Here is a 23925-nt window from a genome sequence, read left to right as displayed (position 1 = left end):
GATCAAACCTCGGAGGTCAGGCGATTGAGATGAAGCATCAGGAAAGGAAGCGACAGCAGCGTATGCCTCTCACAACCCCCGGCACTCCGCACAGCGCAGGCCATCCCTAACCGCCGCCATCACGGCTACCCACGGCCACTAGTCCGGCCCACACAGCCAACGACGCGGCATTGTCTTGTACTAACCGCGGCACCGCCGCTCCTCACACACACACACATGGCGCATGCATGCGACGCACGCTCCGTAGTTTTCGATCTGTGCTACAGGCAGCGACGTGCTACTGCCATCGCGCTTGGCAGCGTTGATCTGTGGCTAAACTACAGGGAGCGTCGTGCTGGTGCCATAGCGCTTCGAAGCGTTGATTTGTGGCTAAACTACAGGCAGCGATGTGCTACTGCCATCGCGCTTGGCAGCTTTGATCTGTGGCTAAACTACAGGCAGCGCCGTGCTGGTGCCATCGCGCTTCGAAGCGTTGATCTGTGGCTAAACTACAGGCAGTGCCGTGCTGCTGCCGGGGCGTTTGGCAGATTGGAACCGAGCTGTGACGATGAGTCACCCACCTTTCTCCTCTTTTGAACACGGCGGATGCGGGGAAGACAAAGCGGGGCACAATGAATGACCGTTAAGCGTCACTGTGACGATAACAAATAATGCCCCCCCCCCCCTTCTCATATTTGTCTCTGTGGACTCGCTGTTTATGGGCAGGGATCCTTTCTGGTAGAAATTGGTCCCTAAAAGTATTCGTTTTAAACGTTTTCGTGTGTGGGGAGACAAATATGGGAGGGAGGCGTTATTTATTTTCTTACATTAAAAACAGGGGGAATAGAAGCCAGGTGAGAGGCCATGTCACCACAGCTATGATCGCGAGGCCGCTATGGAAGCGTCGATTCGTCGATTAATATCGATTCTTGTGGGTTGGGTTACAGATCAGAGCGCTGAGCCAGAACCGCTGGGAGCCTGGGTTGGAATCCTGGGTTCGTTTCAGGTTTTTCAGTCGCCCATTGATTACAATGTAAGCGTTGCTTTAGCAGAAAAGCAATCAGTGGCGCACCTGACTGTCTCCTTCATCTGTCCAGATCCTGCCTGTTCACCCACTTGAATCCGCGACATCTCAAACGGAGGGGGCTTCACGTCCGCTGGTCTGATGGGAATTTGCCTCGCGGCTGCGCACTCAGGGAAGAAGCTGCCATCAGAATTGCTCAGACTGTGGTCTGCCCAGAGTGGTGGTGGGGTGGGTTGGGGGCAGGCACCAGCGACACTTTGCCCCGGGCCTCGCACAAACGAGGGCTCCACGCCCTCCGACAGCGCGCCTGTAATTTTGTCGTGAATGAACAAGAGGGACCCACGGGGCGATCCGGTCCCGGGGCCTCCGGGATGCGCTGATTTTTACAACAGGAAATATTTGCGCCAACCATTACCACCGGCGACAATTGCCTGCCAACGGTTATTCTGCAGCGGTGGCGGTCGCAAAAACCGGCGAGGGTGATTCGAGCGCCCGCCCCCGCTCACCTGGAGGCCGCTGAACGCCGGCACGAAGTAAACGCCGCCCGAATCCGGGACGCTCTGCGCCAGCACGGCGATCTCGCTCACGTCCTGGAAGAGGTCTGGCCCGCGGCACGCGAGGAGCGCAACTGAAGATTTACGCCACTCACAAACCCATTCCCCTACTTAACGATGTCACCCAACTAAGTCCCCCCATCCTCAGCCCCCCTACTACTCCTCCCCCTTCCCCACCCACCGCTACCTTGTGTTTGGTGGGGGGTGCAAGCCTCAGCGGCCACGTGTGCAGCGTTTACAGCGTTGGAGCAGTGCGCATTAGGACGCGGCGTGGCCAGCGTGGCGCCCAGGCCGCCTTTGTCCCCCCCCTGCTGACTGCCGTGTGCCGCGCCAGGGGCCCATGTCGTGCCGTGGCAGCGAAGGTGAACTTTGTGAAAGCCGCGGCACCGCAAAAGGAATCGTCTGCAATGCGGCCGTCAAGCCGAGCGTTTGTCAAGGTGTTTAAGCGCGCGTGTGCGTGCTTCCCTGGGGAGCGGTGGCGCAGTGGTTAGCGCTGCGATACGAATTGGGTCACCCCAGTTCAATTCCTGCTGACGGGCAATATCAGCTTCAAATGAGTACCTGGTGCAGGTGTGTAAACATCATCGCCACTGGGGAGACAAAGGCGGTCGGGCGTGGTGCTGGCAACCCACCCCCTCGTGTGCCGTTCCGGCCTTCACAGGTGCTCGCTAACAGCACTTGCCTCTACAGTCTGTTAAGGCTACACGAGGGGGGGGGATCTTTGTCCTTGTTTGTGTGCATGTCTCTGTCTCACCAAGCTCCTGCGCCCATTTCAAGGAGGTCCCCGTGTCGGCCGCGTTCCCCTCGGCCAGGAACACGAGCTCCTCGCGGATCTTCCAGCCCACGACGGGGTACAGCCCTGGGGGAGGGGACGGCGAGGAGGAGGAGGAGGCACACCGACGACGACGCAGCAGCAGCAGCATCAACAGCGTCACCGCTGGGCATTCGGCCTGTACCGTATCAACCCCTACCCAGTGCCGGATTATCCTAGTCGCAAAAGTAGCTACATATGCTACGGGCCTCGCACTTTCAAGGGCCCCGCGCTAAATGTTTTCAAGATATTAATTCCAGTTCAGTGATTCTGCACTTGCAATTACTATAGTACAATCCAGCCTTCAATTTTTATGAACGACTGGGTGTTTAAGGTTAGCGATTTGTCATATTATCTCGCTGTATAGCAAATGAAAAAATACAATGACTTTACTATGCAAGTAAAAAATTTGTCTTTTAATATTTATGTTTTTTATTTAGGGCCTCTTTATAACATCATGCTACAGGTCCCTCACTAGCTTCATCCGCCACTGCACCTACCACCTCTCCCTCTACTCCCCTCCACCGCACTCTCCTACCGCTCCCGTCATTCCTGTGCCTTGGTTTCTGGCCAACCCCAATCTACTGGAACGGATCGTTTTCCCTTTCGTGTTAGCGAGGTGTGCTGATATGCGATCGCACTTTGGCCCCTGTATAAGTTGCTCGTGCATTACCCCTCATGCCTCATACCATTCATGCCTTATACCCTTCGGCTACAGCTCCTCTACAATAGAGGCTTTTTAGATCGCGTAAATATATAAATGTGTCGTTAAAACCCGCCACCACCACCCGACACAGCCAACTAGTAAGGGTTGTCGCGTAAACAGAACGTGCCAATTCGATAAATTCTCTAATCAGTATTGCCCAGTAGTACAGGAACATCGGTGTGCTGTACTACTGGCCAAGACTGTACTACTGGCCAAGACTAATTAGAGAATCTATCGATATTGAAAGAAATAAAAATAATTTTAACCGTTCGGATAGCTACCGCCTTAGTGTTGCGTGCAAGCGAAGAATGAAATAAAACATTGTTTAAATACATGCCTATAAAGAGCAGCATACTTCAATAGGGATTAGCGTTGGTGCAGCTATTTTAATACACAATAGACCGGAAGGACAAGCTCAAAGGGCTCGCATAATGCACATGCATCATGAACGTTGACTCAGTAATCCCCCCCCCCCACTTTGCGCAAGAGCGCAGAAGGGTGGTCACCACATCTACGCCTCTAAATACGGAACTAAACAGGTGGACTTCTCCACAAATCTGGCTGTCGCCTGATGAAGCTGGTTGTAATTACTGGCGAAACGTCGTAGTCAGTTTGTAAATGTTGTGGATTGGCTCGCCAACACACTGGTTAGTGCTGTACTAGTACACTACACTATACACTACACTACTATACCCTACACTATACACTACACTACTATACACTACACACTACACTACACACTACACTATATACTACACTATACACTAGTGCTGTACTAGTAACGAATTGGCCACGTTCTGTTTACGTGACAACCCTTACTAGTTGGCTGTGTCGGGTGGTGGCGGGTTGAACGATACATTTATATATTTACGCGATCGAACCCAAAAAACCTCTACTATGGATGATATTGGTAGTGAAAGCCTCCCGCGTGTTATACAGCTCCTCTGCTTAAACGCCCCACTCCCAACTTAACGGTGCGTGATGTCATCCAACTAAGCCCCTCCCCAGCCCCTCCCCCCGTCCACCGCTCCCTGGTGATTGGTGGCCCCTACAACTGCATTGCTGGGGGGGGAAGGAGGGTGGGAGAGTGGTATGGGGGGGAAAGGAGGTGGGGTGGGGTGGGTGGGGGGGAAAGGAGGTGGGGTGGGGTGGGTGGGGGGGAAAGGAGGTGGGGTGGGGTGGGTGGGGGGGAAAGGAGATGGGGTGGGTGGGGGTGAAATGAGGTGGGGTGGAGGGTGGGGTGGGGTGGGTGGGGGGGAAAGGAGGTGGGGTGGGTGGGGGGGAAAGGAGGTGGGGTGGGGTGGGTGGGGGGGGAAGGAGGTGGGGTGGGGTGGGGGGGGAAGGAGGTGGGGTGGGGTGGGGCGGGGTGGGTGAGGGGGAAAGGAGGTGAGGTGGGGGGGTAAGTAGGTGGGGGGGGGGGGGCAGGGGCTGGGCGTCCAGGCCTACTCACCGGCCACGGAGGCGTGGGGCCTCTGCCCGGTGTTGATGTTCACGAACGTGCCGGTGCCCATCGTCAGCTTCACGTCGCCCGGCTCGAAGCAGCACTCGCCAAACATGGCCGCCTGCTGGTCCGCGACCTATCCGTGCGGACGCCACCATCCCACACGCGCGCACACAACAAAGACAAAGATCCCTCGTGTAGCCTTAACAGACTGTAGAGGCAAGTGCTGTTAGCGAGCGCCTATGAAGGCGCACACACGCACGCACGTCGCTTCGGAGGAACAAAACAAACTGGGATGTGTCGCGGTTGCAGAGCGCAGGCCCAAAGGCCCAAAACGCCAAACGGCCAGCAACAAACGGTACTAACTATTGAAGTTGGGAAAGATCCAAGAGTTCAAAATGTTTCTTGAATGTTAGCACGGTTTTTCATGAGAGTGTGAATAAAGCTATCATGATGGGAAGAGGGCATTCCAGAGGGCAGCAGTGCGAGGGAAGAGGCTGAAAGAGACGTGTCGTGACCTGCAGTGTGGTGAGTGGGTGGCCGCGTCAGTGGGTGAGTGGGATGGTGGCTGAGTGAGTGGGTGAGTCAGTGGGTGGCTGAGTGAGTGGGTGAGTGGGTTGCTGCTGAGTGAGTTCGTGGCTAAGTGGGTGGGTGAGTGAGTTGGTGGCTGAGTGGGGTGAGTGAGTTAGTGGCTGAGTGAGTGGGTGAGGGGGTTGGTGGCTGAGTGAGTGAGTAGTGGCTGAGTGAGTGGGTGAGTGGGTTGGTGGCTGAGTGAGTGAGTTAGTGGCTGAGTGGGTGGGTGAGTGGGTTGGTGGCTGAGTGAGTGAGTTGGTGGCTGAGTGGGTGGGAGAGTGAGTTGGTGCCTGAGTAAATGGGTGGCTGAGTGAGTGGGTCACGGAGATGGAGCGATGACATCAGCTCATGCGGTAGGTGCTGCATGGATTGTTGCATCACAAGATCGTGAGATGGCGATGGCTTGGGGAGCAATGGATTGATCATGGTTGATCGATACTCTCTATCCCCACTTCCCATCCACTGCTACTCCTCTCGACACAGTCTCCTACCCCTCCTCTCTTATCTCACTCGATGTACTCTCTGCTAGAGTAACCAAGGCTATCTGCCATAGCCCCTAGTCCGTATGATGTCTATGGACGTCTTCGCGAGTCTGTGCGTCTCTGTGTAAGTCTACGAGCCACAACAGAGTGAACCAAATTCAGCTGCGAAAACCCAAACAGATGCGTCGGTGAAATCCAACGTGCAACGACCCAAGCCGCTCAACGGATGTGCACACGGCTGAGGTCGCAACCGGGTACCCGATACCCGTACCCTACCCGATACCCAGCTACCCGTACCCGGCCGGGTACGGATACGGGTACCCGTTTGCGACCCTGGTGCGGCCGGGTACGGGTACGGGTAGGCCGTGAGTCACTGGTGAGTAACCGTTTGTCACTCATTTCGGGTAGGGTACGGGTACAGGTAGGGAACGGGAACCCGTACCCGGCCAGGTACGGGTACGGGTACCCATTTGCGACCCTGGTGCGGCCGGGTACGGGTAAGGAATCAAAACCCGTTTGCGACCTCTGGCACACGGACTGGAGAGTGCACATTCATTCAGCCGCACGTGACACGAAGGCTCAACGCCGTGTCCGGCTTGCACGATCCGAGCCGCGCAGGGGCGACCGCTCGCGACTCACCAGCGCCGTGACGGCGATGGGCGCTCCGAACAGCGCCTCCTCCGTGTGCCCGTACAGCTTGCTGAGAAGCAAAAGACGAAGTCAATAAGATGCGCCGTGTGGGCCACACGGGTTGTTTTGGGCAAGCGCCGTTGGCGAGTAGCACCCTACGAAGGCCAACACGGCACCCGAGGGGTGGTGTGGACAGAACCATGCGCAGCCACCTTTGTCTCCCCAGGGCTGATGTTTTACACACCGCACCAGCGTTGTTTTTTTAAGTTGAGCCTTGACCTAGGGTACAGCACAGAACCAGTTCGGATATTCGCCAAGATGTTGACCGTGAGCGGGAATTGAACTCGGGTGGCAGGTTTGTAGCGCAGTGCCACTAATCATTGCGCCAATGCATACAAAGATCCAGCATAGAGCCTTCAAACAGACTGTTGCGGAAAGTGCTGTTAGCGAGCAGCGCCTATGAAGGCTGACGCAACACACGATGGGAGGCGTGCCAAGCACCACGGCTTTTGTCTCCCCAAGGCTTGTGTTTATACACCGCACCAGGTACTCATTTGAGGCCGAGCCGACCTTGGGGAAGCCCAGGACTGCTTCAGATAATCGTCACTGGTGTTGGCATGTGAGCGGGACTCGAACTCGGGACACCAGGTTCGTAGCGCAGCACGCTCAACCACTGCGTCACCGCCCCCACCCCCTCTCGAGACTGAACACACACAGACACGTGTACATACACGTGTACATACACGTGTCTGTGTACATACACGTGTCTGTGTGTGTCAGAGTTAAAGGGTGGGTGGGAGGGCTGCGCCCGGCTCTTGATAAATTTAGCAGAGGATGTACAGAATGTTTGGACATTCCGGTTTAACATTTTACTTTTGTCCAAATGCCAATCCCAATTGTACAGGTTGTGCCCACGCGGCCGTGTGCGTACGATTATGTACGCACGCTCACCTCGTGTCTTCCACTGGCGGGAAAATGTTTCCAGGCAGAGACACAAGGCCCATGAGGAAGGTGCTCCAGGCCATCTGAGCGTGACAAGGGGGCAGACAGAAGAAACCTCTTAGTTACACAAAGACAAACCCCCCCCCCCGCGCGTATCCTGCACAGGCTGTTGGAGGGCAAGTGTTATTGGCTGGCAAAGAGCACGAGCCATAGCGAGGCCCGACCGCATTTGTCTCCCTGGTAGCAATGTTTATGCATCACGCAAGGTACTCATTCTAGGATGAGTCGACCTTGGGGAGGTCCAGGACCGGTTCAGATAATCATCACTGGTGTTGGCTGTTGGGCGGGGGTGGAATCTAACTCTGGTTGCTCGCTTTCTTCAGTTAAATTTATTTTACTGGTAGAAACCCACTGGTTCCACCAGCCCACAGGGGATTAGTGTGTCCGTCCGTCTGTCGTGCAGGGAGGGGCTGGGTGGGGAGGGAGGGGCTGGGTGGGGAGGGTGGGGAGGGGCTGGGTGGGGAGGGTGGGGCAGGATGGGGAGGGGCTGGGTGGAGAAGGTGGGGCTGGGTGGGAGGTGGGAAGGGTGGGGCTGGGTGGGGAGGGGCTGGTCACCCCGTGGTGCCCTTATAAAACTCAACGTTTAACCTACTCACGCCGGCTTGTGCCCGCCCTCACAGTCGGCCATATTTGTGGAATACACCACGCCGTAGTTGGCCCTGGCCATTGACCGAGCAACCCAACGTTCCTACCAGCTCCCTCCGCAGGAATGTGTTTGCAGTACCTTGTGAGCCAAGAAGCTTTTAACTCACGCTCGTAGAGTAGAGCACTAGCCGCTGCACTACCGCTAACCCACTCCGAGGCACAGCAGTCTCACACACACACACACGTGCACAGACCGTGGCTTGCTGGCTGGTCTCAATACCTGGTAAGGGTCAAAGATTCCCGTGGAGCTGGCGTTGGAGTAATCGGTGGCGTAGACTTGTCCTGGGAAATGAAACCACCCATTGCAAACAGAGCACAGCAGAAACAGCAACCACTGAATGGTGGTGACGTCGCACAAGCAAACATACCCACACAGCTAACAATTCATTTAACCATTCGTTTAAAGCTCTTCATCAAACCACTGAAGGATAAACACCACGTCGGCCATGGGGGGTCGTTTGACCAGACTTTACCATGCTGGCTAGTGGTGGTGATGGGTGTGGGAAGATTCCGTTGAGACGTCACTCGCCACTTGATGATTCAGAGGCACGGGAAAACCACAGACAGATCAGGACACAACAATTGCCCAATCTCTGTGGTCCTGTTCTGGGAAGTTCGGTCAACTCCATTAGTGAGTGTGCATGAATACTGGGCATGTGGCGGTGAGACTGGGCCATGCTGGAGGATGAGAAATGCTCAGTGTGTGTGCGCGTGTGTACGCTGAACTTCCTTCGCGCCTGTACATAGCCAACCGTGCTAATCGGATATGCTTGCAGGCAGGCCGGGCGTCGTGCTGGGCATCCACCCCCCTCGTGTGCTGTGCCGGCCTTCATCGGTGCTACTCGCTAATGGCACGTGGCCCTCCAGTGCGTGTGGTTGTAACGTGGTGGTTAACCGTGCGTTGCCGGACTCTACCTCCCGTCAGTCGATACAGCAGCCACGTGTCGATGGTGCCGAGGCAGCAGTTGCCTTCCTGCGACGCTTCCTGCACCTGCACAAACAAGACAAAGATCCCCAGTATAGCCTTAACAGAGTGTTGGGGCAAGTGCTGTCATCGAGTAGCACCTGATTAAGAAGTTCAACAGACACACGCACACACACACACACAGAGCACCTCTCATCCTCCAGCAAGGGCCAGTCTCACCGCCACATGCCCAGTATTCATGTACACTCACTAATCGAGTTGACCGAACATTCCAATATAGGACCACAGAGATTGGGAAATTGTTGTATCCTGATCTGTCTGTGGTTTCCCGTGCCTCTGAATCAATCTCCCGCACTCTTGAGAGTGAACAATAAAAACTGCTCTTTACCAATTCTAAAACGTTATTACTCCGAGGTTTCGAACGAAGGTCTGGAGTTCGGCTCTTGATTCAGCTCAGGCCTGAGCCGCTCCGACTGCTTTCAAAGATGCATGAGAGCAGCTCGGCCATGGCTTGGGAGCGCGGCTGGGAATCATGTTCAGAGCCGGCTCAAGCTCAGCATGGCTTTAAGCCGACTCACTTGAGCTAGAGCCAGAGCCAAGAGCCGAGTCGTGGCTTAGAACATGAGGCCCAAGCAGAGGTCGCAAATGGGTTTTGATTCCTTACCCGTACCCGGCCGCACCAGGGTCGCAAATGGGTACCCGTACCCGGCCGGATACGGGTAGCTGTTCCCTACCCGTACCCTACCCGAAATGAGTGACAAACGGATACTCACCAGTGACTCACGGCCTACCCGTACCCGTACCCGGCCGCACCAGGGTCGCAAACTGGCTACCCGTACCCGTACCTGGCCGGGTACGGATAGCCGGGTATCGGGTAGGGTACGGGTATCGGGTACCCGGTTGCGACCTCTGGGCCCAAATCCCTTTGTGTCGGCAGTTGATGCGATAGGGCGCAGCGTCCGGAGGCCCCCGGTGACCACCGATATCGCCCCCCCTCCTCCGGCCGCCCCCCCGGCCCCCGGCCTCCTTGCGAGCGGCCCTCGCTCACCGCCGGGATGTTCTGCAGCACCCACATGAGGCGCATGGTGACGTGCTGAGTGCTGAAGTTGATGACGCTCGCCGCCTTTAAGCGCTTGTGCCGCGTCACCGAGTGGAGAAGCTTGAAGAGGCCGTGCACGCTCTACCGGGGGAGGGGCGGGGGGAGCCGGGGGGGCCGGAGGGGGGGGAGGGCGACAGTCACAGGACACCGCAGGGTGGGAATTCAGCCGTTCAATTCCAAAGTCTAACGGCGCCCACGTACGCACGAGCGAGCAAAATGACGAGTCGCCACTCTCACCGTGCACCATCGGCACTTCTCCGCCACCGCCGCTGCCGCTCACCTGCAGCGTGAACGAGTGGTTCCAGGACTCCACCAGCTCGGAGGCGCGCAGGTCCTGCCAGCTGATGAAGTTGTGGAACGGTTTCCCCGTCTGCCTAGCGGTGGGGGAGGGGTGGAGTCGAGGGTTTTACCGGCAACTGATCATCCGGCCAGGTGACTCGGCAGCGGGGGGGGGGGGACAGCGGCTCACAATCGGCAAGTCCTCGAGTTGGGAAGTCGACTCTCGGGGGAATCAACTCGGCCCCACAATGTTTATTGTGAGGAAGTCAACAGTGTTTGTCCTCTGGATAGACATGCCCTGCCGTGGGAATGAGGAATTTCCACCAGTGGCTCAGGCAGGGCTGTACACTGGGAGGAGAGCACCAACGCCTCAATGCTCATCTGAGCAGGAACTCACTCTGACCTTTATTTGTTCGTGTCAGAGTCAAGGGTTAGGGTCACGGTGAGGGTTAGGGTTTAGGGTCACGGTAAGGGTTAATGTTTAGGGACATGGTAAGGGTTGGGGTTTTTAGTGTGAGGGTTAATGTTTAGGGTCACGGTGAGGGTTAGGGTTTAGGGTCACGGTAAGGGTTGGGGTTTTTAAGGTCATGGTAAGGGTTGGGGTTTTTAGGGTCACGGTGAGGGTTAATGTTTAGGGACATGGTGAGGGTTGGGGTTTTTAAGGTCCCGGTGAGGGTTAATGTTTAGGGACATGGTGAGGGTTAGGGTTTTTAAGGTCCCGGTGAGGGTTGGGGTTTTTAGGGTCAGTTTTAGGGTCAGGGTGAGGCCTCGCATCAGGGGTTGCTGCTACCTGTGCCAGGTGGTGAACGTCGCCCTCTGTGTGGAGATGCCGAGGCCCAACACCTGTGCTGCCTCCACGCCAGCATCTGTGTGGATGGCACGGGGGTCAGGGGTCGGGGATCGGGGGTCAGGGGTCAGGGAGGAGACAACAGCACCGGAAAGAAGCGGGCTCTAGGTGCACTGTTCCATGTGCCAGGCGGGTTGTAAGAGAGGGCGATGGGCTTGGGGTAGCTTTCATCCGGCAGAGGACGGATCGTGACTTACGACGACGATGATATACACACGTAGAGTGGCGGCGCAGCGGTTAGCGCGCACTACGCCACGGACCCGGCTACCCGAGTTCGATTCCCGGCCGTGGCTAACCATCGGCGGCGGGCGACAGCCGAATCGGTCCTAAACCACCACCGCCCCCCCCCCCACCCAAACCCCAGTGCGGTATAGTACGGTCAAGCAACCGCCACGGCGCGCGGGAGGCCTTCGTCCAGCAGCGGCGGGGCTCGCAGAGTGGCGCCGTCAGCCGTCGCCTCGCGACTTCCAACGAACCTCCCAGCAGGCACCGCGGCCCGGGCGGCCACGTACCTGCCATGGCGCGCCGCGTGACGTCCACGAACTGGCAGAAGAGCGCGTCGGGATCCAGCTCCACGGCGCCCGTCGATGGGTACAGCAGCTTGATCTGCCCAACACGGAGCAGCACGTTACCATCCCCCCCCCTCTTTCTCCTCCTCCGGCGCTCCGCTACCAATGCTGGAAGCGTCACTTGCGTTCCTTCTGCCTGGCTGGCGTCTGCCCGTTGTGCGTCTGCCCGTCGTGTATCTGTATGTTCGTCTGTCCGTTTATCTGTCTGACTATCCGTCTGTCTGTTCGTCCATCTGAATGTCCGTCCGTCTGTCAAACGTGTGTGTCTGTCTGTTCGTGTGTTTTTTTGTCCGTCCGTTTCTCTGTCCATCTCTCCATCTGTCCGTCTGAATGTGTCTGTCTGTCAGTCTGTCCGTCCATCTGTCTGTCTGCTCTCTCTAATGGGGTGGGGGCGGAGTTGCGATAATCCTCACAAAGCTGACCCAATAGCGCGAACAAAACGACAAAAGTTACGTTGTCAAAAGTTGCGTTGCTGTTCGGGACTCGACCCACGAGAAAACTGGGAAACCGAACAACGGGTCAGTGCCAGAAAAACGTGGAGACAACAACCAGGAGGATTCACCTCCACGTTTGCTCGCCGTGGCCTGGCTCTGGTGACCGTAGCAGGTCACGTCGTTGACTGCTGTTCTTAATTTTCCATCGGTGCGGGGGGGGGGGTGACCACATCTGCTGTGCTCTCTTCTGTGACGTGCAGCATGGTCATGTATATTGATATAGGTGCGATACGACATGGTGCATTTGAGGTGTGCTCATGCATATTCAAGTACAAAGACAAAGATCCGCTGTATAGCCTTAACTGACTGTTGGGGACAAGTGCTGTTAGCGAGCAGCACCTATGAAGGCTGGAAGGGCACAAGGGGGGTGGCCAGCACCAGGCCCGGCCGCCTTTGTTTCCCCAGTGGCGATGTTTACACATCGCACCAGGTACTCATTTGAGGCTAAGCGCTGCACTACCACATGTAAGGACAAGCAGTAGGGCATGACGGAGCGTCACTTACTGCATGGACCAAGAGCAATGGCATCACTTGAGCTTTTTTGTGTGAACTAATCACTGTCCTGAGAACTCCTTAATTAAAGTCTTTAAAGTTACCATACGGGCTCAATGTCCTTTTTCTACACATTGCGCAAGGCATGACGTTACAATCTTCTGGCAGTGGTTTGTGGTCGACCACAACTTCATAATGTCCTCGTAGGCCAATCTAACAAGATTCCACATCGACCTTCTCCGGCCACGTGTCTGTGTTAAGGCCGTGCTGCAAGATCACCTCTGCCGCTATCGCTATGAATGCTGTGACCAAGGTCTGTTATGTCTGAGGCTGCACGCACGGTTTATTTGCACGCGTCTTCTGTGACGCTATTCATTATTTATCCTGCTTGCAATGAGTTCTGACGTGAGCTTAGTGTGCAAGTCATTTCGTTGTCGTTGGTTGCTCTGCTTAATTTGCACATCCACACGATAATTACCTGCAACCGCTACCACTACCTGATAGTCCTAGGCTGCGGTCTATGAGCCTTTATGTTACCCCGATGTAACTCTGTGGGTCTCTGTGTACCTGCGATGTCCGGTAGCTGCCACCGTTATCCGACGGTCTTGGGCCGTGGCCGTCCTTGTGACAGAGCTGCTGAGCTGACCGTGGCCCTGCCGGCTGAACTAACAGGGCCTGAGTTTTCCTGGGTAGGTTGAGCCCCAGAAGTTCTTGTGTGGGGTCGGTCACTGGCGCCTTGCTCGTGACGATCGTTAACGCTGCCGAGGCAGCGGTACGGTAATTCACGCTTGTGCGCCTTTTTTTTATCTCGCTGGTTTCAAGCCCCTACGATCAAATCTGTCGCAACGCGCCCTCCAAAATCTCGTCAGACCTCGGACCTGTTATCTGTCGGTGGCATTGGAAGATAACATCACAGAACTAGTTCCTGAGGTCAATTCGATAACACTGGTCAACAAAAAAAAAATCTGGACTGGACTTTTGCAAATGTTTTAGACTAATTTCAGGGTTCTGATTCCAAATCTGATCTCAAATTTGCTCTATCACATCTCATTTTTATGCTATCGGCATACCCCATTTTCATTCATTTTACCCGAAATTAAATCTGTCACAAGTTGTTGCGAGTCAGTGACTGCTTTAGTGTTTAAATATGGTGCTGTATTTTTAGGATAGTGTGTTTATAATATCATTTTATGTAGAAATCCACATTTATTTAATATTTTTCTTCTGCAGTTTTTATTGAAAATGCAATATTTGATATCTCAAAAACCTGATGTGATAGACAAAAACTGATGCCAGATTTGGAATCAGCACCCCAAAATTACATTCAAACCGTTGGAATACCTTATGCCAGAAAAAGTGTGTTGACCAGTGTGATCCACGTGAAACGTCCAAATTTTAAATGTGAATTAACGCCGCAAGCAGACCAGCGCAGCCACAGCGGGCGGGCGGTGGGGGGAGCGAAGTCCGACGGCTTTCGCGCTCACCTCGCTGCTGGCGCTGCCCCTGATCCTCGCGTTCGCGTCGTAGACGTGGCAGCGCAGCGTCGTGGTGCCCACGTCGGCGCCTAGGATGAAGCGCTCGGCGCCGTCGCCGCGCCCGTCGTCCTGCGGCTCGAGCCGATTAGGGGCGTCCATCCCACGCCGCCGGCGCCGCCGCACAAACAGCCGATCTCCCTCCACCGGCGCGACCGCCGTCACCTCCCGGTGCTCATCCTGGGCTAGGAGATGGCAGGCGGCAACGAGCTGCGTTATTAAGCCGAGTTCGCGACCGGGACGCCGTGCGTCACTCTACGCAGTGCGTGTCACTCTACGCAGTGCGTGTCACTCTACGCAGTGTGCCAATCTAAGCAATGTGTCACTCTCAAGTGTAACTCGAGGTGCTGTCTTACTAAGTCTCATGTGGCTCTACCACCGCATTAGTCTATGTGTCGTGCCACTAGATGTGCTCTGTTACTCTACATGCCGTGTCTCACTCTAAGTGTTGTGTCACCCAACGCACCGTGCCACTCTACGCGCTGTTACTCTACGCACCGTGTCTCACTATAAGTGTTGTGTCACCCCACGCACCGTGCCACTCTACGCGCTCTGTTACTCTACGCACCGTGTCTCACTCTAAGTGTTGTGTCACCCCACGCACCGTGCCACTTTACGCGCTCTGTTACTCTACGCGCCGTGTCTCACTCTAAGTGTTGTGTCACCCCACGCACCGTGCCACTCTACGCGCTCTGTTACACTACGCGCCGTGTCTCACTCTAAGTGTTGTGTCACCCAACGCACCGTGCCACTCTACGCGCTCTGCTATTGTACGCACCGTGTCTCACTCTAAGTGTTGTGTCACCCCACGCACCGTGCCACTCTACGCGCTCTGCTATTGTACGCACCACGTTCCGCCAAGCGCCTTCTCACTCTGGGCGTCCCGGCCGTCACTCGGCCGCGTTATTCTGCTCGTGCCTCGCGTCCGACGCTGCCACAAAGAAATGAAAGAAAACAACACGGGGGGGGAGGGGGAGCAGCAGGAGGAGCGGAAGAAACTTTGAGTTCGCGCTGCCTCTGGCTAAACATTAATGAGATAGTCGTCGGGGGGAGGGAGGGCATGTTGTGTCCTCCGTGATGGCGAGGGGGGGGGGGGTGTCACGCACGCTCGACTTTCACGCTCTCAGGGAACAAAGTGTGCGCCATAAATACTATTTTTATTTGGGCGACGCTTCTGCGTTGGCGGTGCTGCACAACAAAATATCCCCAAAATAAATATATAACCGGCGACGTTCCAGGCGACGGCCCTCCGCATAGCACGCCAGCACCAACGTGCTTTCGCGTCGTCTACGCACGAACGCGTCTCGGCTTCCGCCGGCCAGCAACGGCGGCCGTGCCCGTCGGTGGCGGGGGCGAGATCTGAAGCGGTCGTGGGCATGCCCGGAGGTCGGCTCGGCCCGAAATCGATTGCCTGCCGCGGTGTGAGAAAGGTGCCGTGGATCGTGTCGTACGAACCGCTTTCAGGAGTGCGCGCGATTACCACGACGCATTATTTGCTGAAGGCACCGGCGGCTGTCAGCACTTCCAGAATCTCACTCGGCCAACAGCGGCCGCAGCGGCAGCAGCAGTGGGGCAGCACCGTGCGGGATGCGGGCTTTGCTCAACAGGCAGCGTCGGTGTAAAGACCCCGCAGATCCACGAACCAACTGCCCACTACAACCACCCAGCCCAGTACAACCACCCAGCCCACTACAACCACCCAGCCCACTACAACCACCCAGCCCACTACAACCACCCAGCCCACGACAACCAGCCAGCCCACTACAACCACCCAGCCCACTACAACCAGCCAGCCCATGACAACCACCCAGCCCACTACAACCACCCAGCCCTCTACAACCACCCAGCCCACGACAACCACCCAGCCCACTACAACCACCCAGCCCACTACAACCACACTGCCAACTCTTACCGAAAGCGTACGAACAGCTGAGATGAAGTGGAAAAAAATGAAGACAGCCGTCTCCAGCTGTTTAATCGTCACAACTGTAGGCCATGGACACTCCACTGCTGGATGAAGGCCTCTCCAAGCCACCGCCGTCGGCACCACTCATGGCCCCACGACGTGACGATCCAACCGGCATCCGCACATGACTCGATTTCATCGCTCCGTCTTCACGGCGGACGTACCCTCCGACACGTTCCGTTCCTTGAGCTGCACACATCAGCTCATCGATGCTTGCGTTGTTCTCGTTAATCCATGTATATCGTCTCTACACTGTCGGGTGTTTTTGTTGTAGTTGTTGAACATCGCATGCGCTCTACAAAGGCTTTGCTTACCCGGTAACTCGGTGAAAATACCCGATGGTGAGCATGTCAATGACACTGCCAAACCGGTTAGAGCAGTTCTGGCCACGTGTCAGAGTGACGACGCTTGATGAGGCAGCGCACGTCTGCCAAGTTATGCGCAGTAAAGCCTTAACAGGCTGTTGGGCCAAGTGCTGTTAGCGAGCAGCACCTATGAAGGCCGGAACTACACAAGGGGGGGGGGGTGGGTGGCCAGCACCACGCCCGGCCCCCTTTGTCTCCCCCAGTGGTGACGTTTAAACATCGCACCAGGTACTCATTTGAGGCCGAGTCGACCTAGGGGAGGCCCAGGACCGGTTGAGAACATCCTCACTGGTGTTGGTGGCCGTGGGAGGTAATCCAACTCAGGTCAGGGGTTCACATGGATCGCAGGTTACTTGATTTCCCGTGACCACCCAGCAGTGGTTTGAACCCTATCGCCGAACAGACTTCTGAAGGCAGTCCCACCACTCTGCAATGATCTGTGACATCAAACTTTTTGAATGCAATTCTTTTTTCTCTCTCCCTTTGCTCTGAAAATCACCTAGCCCACGACAACCATTCAAAAAGGATTTAAAATCGGAAGCCGATCTACCGCTTCAATCGGTAGGGATGACAAGTGTGGTGATACGTATTATAATGGATTGGAGAGGCCTTCATCCGGCGGTGGATTGTAATGTGGTTATACTGGTAGGAACCTCCTGGTTACACCAGCCCACAGGGGATTATTGTGTCCGTCCGTCCGTCGTGCATCAAAAAATGGGAGGGGTGGGGCTGGGTGGAGAGGGGAGGGTGGGGAGGGGCTGGGTGGGGAGAGGAGGGTGGGGCTGGGTGGGGAGGGGAAGGTGGGGAGGGGCTGGGTGGAGAGAGGAGCTGGGTGGGGAGGGCTGGGTGGGGAGGGTGGGGCTGGGTGGGGGGTGGGAGGGAGGGGTTGGGCTGGGTGGGGGGTGGGGAGGGTGGGGAGGGGCTGGGTGGGGAGGGTGGGGCTGGGTGGGGTGGGGCTGGGTGGGGAGGGGCTGGTCACCCCGTGGTACTCTTATAAAACTCAACGTTTAACCTCCTCACGCCGGCTTGTGCGGAATACACCACGCCGCCGTTGACCCTGGCCATTGACCGAGCAACCCAACGTTCCTACCAGCTCCCTCCACAGGAATCTGTTTGACGGTGGTCTTGAGTCTTTTTGCATTTTTTTACATTTCTGTTTTATCTCAATATGGTCTTGCTATGTGGGTGACTCGCGGGATTCCATCCGTGGCGCTTGCAATTCCGGTCACGTCGCGTTCCGCGGCTGCCGAAAAAAGTCCAGCCTCATTTGAAAGCGTCGCTGGCTATGACAGAAAAGAAAATCGCCGAGTGAAATCTCGTTCTGCCCGAGGTGATGTGGACACGTCGCAGTCAATCGCGATAAGAGGAACCTACGAACGAACGAAACATCGAAGGCTGCAAAATTGGGTTCAAGATAACTAAACAACTTATCAGATAAGGCCCCACAATGAGCTGTGTGACCTGGCTATAACAAATGATAGCCCAACAACGAAGTGGTTTGTCATCATCACGTGGAGAATTATAGCAGCAGTCAAACACTCCAGACGCATCTTCTTGGTTCTTTCGGTAAAGTCACGTAGAAGGGAAATAATTAAATAATAAAAATAAAACATAATAAAATAATTCTCACGACGTTTCAGCCACAACGCAAGCAGCCGTCCTCAGGTGGAGACCAGGTCTGACGCTGTCTTCTCGACAGACCTGTTTCTTCACCTGAGGACAGCTGCTTGCGTTGTGGCCGAAACGTCGTGAGAAGTATTTTATTATGTTTTATTTTTATTATTTTATTATTTCCCTTCTACGTGACTTTACCGAAAGAACCAAAAAGATGAATCCCTGCAGTCACGAAAGCTTTAAATCGAAACTCCAGACGCATGTTTATACATGTGGAGGGGAAAAAAACGTAGGACCCGGCAGTACAGCAAAGGGACTAATCGCCATCTGTGGCCATCTGTACGGGGATGAAGTGCTCCCTCGCGCGCGCGCGTTTACTCCGATTTCCTCTCACTTGTATAATAAACACGCGTCATTAGTTGGCTGAAAACATCTTAAAACAACAACACAATGCAGCAGCAGGACCCCTTAGTAAAAAAAAGAGTGCTTATGACTCAGTGTGACTCTCCTGGGTAAGTAAATTATGATTACTGTTATTAACTGAAGGCAATTATCGAATGAAGATCGGGATCAATGGTATGAAGAAATAGGCAAATCCGAGCCAGACGATGTGCTTCTGTAACACTGAAAAGTAAAATATCAATGTTCCCCAAAAGGAAAGTGTTCAATCAGTGCATATTCACCACCGTGACGGATCAGAAACTTGGACACCCACGCACAACAAACCGGAACAAAGGCTGAAATAACCACAATTTAATCATTTTAAACTCTTTGCCAATCCACTGCTGGATGACGACCTCCACGGTCGGTCACAGCTGGCTGTTTGTTCATACTTCACCACGCTAGTTAGTTGGAATTGCAGTGCGTGAACCATCGTACTTGTTTTAGTTTTAACCAAGGGGAGGGTGGGAATTCACAGGGCGGTGAACCACACCTGGCAACCATGTGACCCTGGAAAGTGGACTTGTCACTTTATCGGCTGTCCCTGATCATCATAGCCACGTGGCCCCGATGTACTTTGAAACCAAACTTCGGTGACCAAACACAGTAATAATTGGGCCAAATTCTCGTAATGCTGAAACATTACCCGCAAATAACCGTAATCGAATTGGGATTACACACAGAGCAACAGCAAGGCTCACTCGTCAGCGAGCCTTTCCTGGGTAAACCACCATCACAATAACTCACCACAATTTAATTTCAACCGACAGAAAATCGATCGCAACAATGCTACACAATTTGTATTTATATTGCGTTGGGGGCTGTGTGGTGGGTAGCAGTGCAAACAACTCCACAGGTGTACATTACTGCACTCTCTATGCTACCGGCCTTCACCAACCCACACTAATCGGCGTGACGTGTGTTCATCCACTGATGGATGAGAGGGCCTCCCCACGCCGTGCGTGTCATGGGGGGGGGGGCGGGGAAGGGGATTATTTGACCATACTTCACCACGCTGGTCAGTAAGGGGCGGGTGGGCCAAGGCGGAAAGGAATCACGCGGTGGGAGCATAGAAGTACATGGACTACTTACGAACGAGTGAGGTTCCAGAGGTCTGTTCGTAAGTCGATTTGTTCGTAAGTCCAACTTTACTCCCGTCGATTCCAACCACGTTGTGCGCCATGTACACTAAACACGGGGGATGGCTTTAACACATTCCTGCGGAGGGAGCTAGTAGGAACGTTGGGTTGCTCGGTCAATGGCCAGGGTCAACGGCGGCGTGGTGTATTCCGCAAATATGCCCGACTGTGAGGGCGGGCACAAGCCGGCGTGAGTAGGTTAAACGTTGAGTTTTATAAGGGCACCACAGGGGTGACCAGCCCCTCCCCACCCAGCCCCCCCACCCCTCCCACCCAGCCCCACCCTCCCACCCAGCCCCTCCCCACCCAGCCCCTCCCCACCTCTCCCCTCCCCACCCAGCCCCACCCTCCCCACCCTCCCCTCTCCACCCAGCCCATCCCTGCACGACGGACGGACACAATAATCCCCTGTGAGCTGGTGTAACCTGGCGGTTCCTACCAGTAAAAGTTGCATAATGTCCTGTAGATGCCACTGGTGCTTCACGTTCTGCAGATGTAGATGCCACCACCGCCATCTATTGCGCGGTGGTTGAACTTACGACTCTCGGTCCGAACAGGCAACTGGACATACGGACGGACAGGTTTGTTCGTATCTCGGAAAGTTCGTAAGTCGAATGTTCGTAAGTAGAGGAGTCCCTGTATTGCACAGTCCAGCATTTGCCATCTGTTGCTCACCACGCATCTCCGCAGTGGTGATCGAGTGAACCAAACCTGATGGCGAGTTATGTATCGAGGAAAGCCACACACTCAGGGCTCTTTTTCAGGAGGGTCCTGCAACACTGGGTTGTTACGTTAAGATACCTTCACCGAATTAACGACGGGTGCTTATTATGCCGTACAAAGTGGGGAATAAAACAAAACAAATTCGGAGCGCCCGGAAAAAACTCACGCGAGCAACTCTCGATCCCCGTACAGATGGCAACAGATGGCGATTAGTCCACTTGCTGTTACTGCCCTCTGGCGAGCCAGAGTACGGCACCTCCCTCGACACCCATCTGTGCGGTGATCCACCAACCTCCCCGCTCGCTGCCTCCACAGTGATGGTTAGCGGGCCACGTGCGCAGTGGCCACAACCACCGGGTGACCCAATCTCAAAATCCTGCTTTAGCTTCCGAGATCTGACGACATGGGGCCAGAGGTCGCAACCGGCTACCCGTACCCTACCCGATACCCGTACCCAGCCGGGTACAGGGACAGGTAGCCGTTTGCGACCCTGGTGCGGCCGGGTACGGGTAGGTCGTGAGTCACTGTTTGTCACTCATTTCGGGTAGGGTACGGGTAGGGAACGGGTACCCGTACCCAGCCGGGTACGGGTACCCATTTGCGACCCTGGTGCGGCCGGGTACGGGTAAGGAATCAAAACCCGTTTGCGACCTCTGCATGGGGCCCAATGACCAAAGACTCGACCACGGGCATCATAATCGCCCCACGCGTGTAGGGCCACCCATAAATGACGTCACGCGGTTTTGGACGATTTTTGACCCCCCCCCCCCCCCCATCGTCACAAAAAATCAGACCCCCCTCAAATATGACGTCACAAAGCTCTGCCCCCCTCCCCCCCCAAAAACATATTTCCATTTTGAAAATAAAAAATGCTTCAAATCGCTTTAAACTATTGTCGTTGTAGTGCGTGTTTAATGTGGCGCTGCACTCTGATGTTGTAGGAGTGTTGTAATAACAATTAGTGATGTTAGAACAATTATATACTTATTTAAAGTTGTGCATTTTGATGTGACGTCACATTTCTCCCCCCCCCCTCGTCACACATCGTCATAAATGTCTGACCCCCCCCCCAGGTGCGTGACGTCATTTATGGACGGCCCCGTGTGGCTCAACGAGTTGTTTTTGTATCTACGCGTGGTGAATGAATTCTGAACCTTGCTGTGGTCCCATGCCACCCCCCCCCCCCATGTGCGTGGGGGGGGGGGGCTCCTCATCCAGCAGTGGATTGACAAGCAGGACTTGTACGTAAACATTCATAATCATAACCACATACATGTCAACCTTATTACAAACCTATCCAGACCCTATTGGTCTTCTTGGTTCTTTCGGTAAAGTCACGTAGAAGGGAAGTACTAAAATAATAAAAATAAAACATAATAAAATAATTCTCACGACGTTTCGGTCACAACGCAAGCAGCCGTCTTCAGGTGAAGAACAGGTCTGTCGATAAGACCGAGTCGTGAGAATTATTTTATTATGTTTTATTTTTATTATTTTATTACTTCCCTTCTACGTGACTTTACCGAAAGAACCAAGAAGACTGAATCCCTGCAGTCACGAAAGCTTTAAATCGAAATCCAGACCCTATTGGTTACCCCTGCGTGCCCTTACAAATCTCAACGTTCATCCCACAAAGTCCCATCACAAGGAGAGAAACACAAACAAATAAACACAAACATTTAAAAAAATTGCCCGTATTGAAACGGCTGTACCGCTGTATGGACTTGAAAACTCAATTTCCTTGTACAAGAATACGGGGTGATGAAGCGTCATGTGGGTTGACAGCTTTGCATACACCATTGGAACCTCATTTGCCAGTAAAAATATGATAATTGTTTTTTTTTTACCCTTCTATCTGTCAGTTTTGTTGCCAGATAGAAGGGTAAAAAAACAATTATCAGCTTTGTATACATCAGCCCAGATGATCAAATCCACTAGGATCGATGCCACTCACCGGAGAGGCGACGTCGAGCCTGGCTGTCCTCGGCAGTGTCCAACGTGGAAGTTTAAAACCTCCCGAACAAGTGGTGAGGATTTCTGATTAAATCGTCACGTTAACGGAAAGCGGGTGTTGGTGGTGTTGTGAACGTAGCCGCACTCGCTCAATCACACTCACACACTGTCACACACACACACACTCTCTCACTCACACACACTCACAAACTCTTTCACTCACACACTCTCTCACTCACCCACTTCACACACCCTCACCCACTCTCTCACTCACACTCACCCACTCTCTCACACTCACTCACACACTCTCTCACACTCACACACACACTCTCTCACTCACACTCACAAACTCTCTTACTCACACACACTCACAAACTCTTTCACTCACACACTCTCTCACTCACCCACTCACACACCCTCACCCACTCTCTCACTCACACTCACCCACTCTCTCACACTCACTCACACACTCTCTCACACTCACACACACACTCTCTCACTCACACTCACAAACTCTTTCACTCACACACTCTCTCACTCACCCACTCACACACCCTCACCCACTCTCTCACTCACACTCACCCACTCTCTCACACTCACTCACACACTCTCTCACACTCACACACACACTCTCTCACTCACACTCACAAACTCTCTTACTCACACACACTCACAAACTATTTCACTCACACACTCTCTCACTCACCCACTCACACACCCTCACCCACTCTCTCACTCACACTCACCCACTCTCTCACACTCACTCACACACTCTTACTCACACACACTCACAACACCTCTCACTCACACACTCTCTCACACTCTCACACACGGACTCTCTCACACACGGACTCTCTCACACTCACACACTCTCTCACCCGCTCTCTCACAGTCACAACATCTCTCACTCACACTCACACACTCTCTCACACACGAACTCTCTCACACACGGACTCTCTCACACTCACACACCCTCACCCGCTCTCTCACAGTCACAACATCTCTCACTCACACTCTCTCACACACGAACTCTCTCACACACGGACTCTCTCACACTCACACACCCTCACCCGCTCTCTCACACTCACCCCGTCTCTCACACTCACACGCAGCTTCACACTGGCAGCTCTAGACGCAGTGGCGGCTGAGGGTTGCCCTTCTCGACGTCCAGCAGACGTCCGAGGCAGGGCGGCAACTCTCCAACGCGCGCCACCTCACGCAATGTCGCGCCCGCCCGCCCTCGATACACCAACAACAACACGTGTCACACACAACACCACGTGTCACACACACAACACGTGTCACACACACAACACGTGTCACACACACCAACAACACGTATCACACACACACAACACGTGTCATACACACCACGTGCCACACACACAACACGTGTCACACACACCACGTGTCACACACACACAACACGTGTCACACACACACAACACGTGTCACACACACACACAACACGTGTCACACACACACACACACCACGTGTCACACACACACACACCACGTGTCACACACACACACACCACGTGTCACACACACCACGTGTCACACACACCACGTGTCACACACACCACGTGTCACACACACCACGTGTCACACACACACAACACGTGTCACACACACACGCC

General features: G+C 54.5%; 1 protein-coding gene across 2 annotated transcripts in view; it reads right to left on the bottom strand.

Moving 5' to 3' along the window:
- GK5 (glycerol kinase 5) overlaps positions 1-23491 on the bottom strand; it is a 30687-nt gene extending 7196 nt beyond the window's left edge. The window contains exons 1-14 of one of the 2 annotated variants that reach the window (XM_061575334.1): positions 22287-23491; positions 14933-15015; positions 14037-14269; positions 11510-11603; positions 10941-11016; positions 10152-10245; positions 9821-9952; positions 8763-8838; positions 8068-8129; positions 7152-7225; positions 6210-6270; positions 4525-4651; positions 2312-2416; positions 1510-1604 (exon numbers count right to left, since the gene is read on the bottom strand). In XM_061575334.1, coding sequence (XP_061431318.1) covers positions 1510-1604; positions 2312-2416; positions 4525-4651; positions 6210-6270; positions 7152-7225; positions 8068-8129; positions 8763-8838; positions 9821-9952; positions 10152-10245; positions 10941-11016; positions 11510-11603; positions 14037-14186 — 1146 coding nt within the window. In that variant the 5' untranslated portion in view covers positions 14187-14269; positions 14933-15015; positions 22287-23491. Of the gene's footprint in view, positions 1-1509; positions 1605-2311; positions 2417-4524; positions 4652-6209; positions 6271-7151; positions 7226-8067; positions 8130-8762; positions 8839-9820; positions 9953-10151; positions 10246-10940; positions 11017-11509; positions 11604-14036; positions 14270-14932; positions 15016-15996; positions 16483-22286 lie in introns of those variants that run through there. The other variant, XM_061575332.1, reaches the window with a different exon arrangement.
- Between the last annotated feature and the right edge of the window lie 434 nt (positions 23492-23925).

This window comes from Lethenteron reissneri, chromosome 58 (genome assembly GCF_015708825.2).
Source record: "Lethenteron reissneri isolate LAM-NWPU_2019-01 chromosome 58, ASM1570882v1, whole genome shotgun sequence".
Taxonomy (NCBI): Eukaryota; Metazoa; Chordata; class Hyperoartia; order Petromyzontiformes; family Petromyzontidae; genus Lethenteron; species Lethenteron reissneri.
The sequence above is the reverse complement of the archived record's forward strand: the minus strand, read 5'-3'. Positions and strand labels throughout refer to the sequence as shown.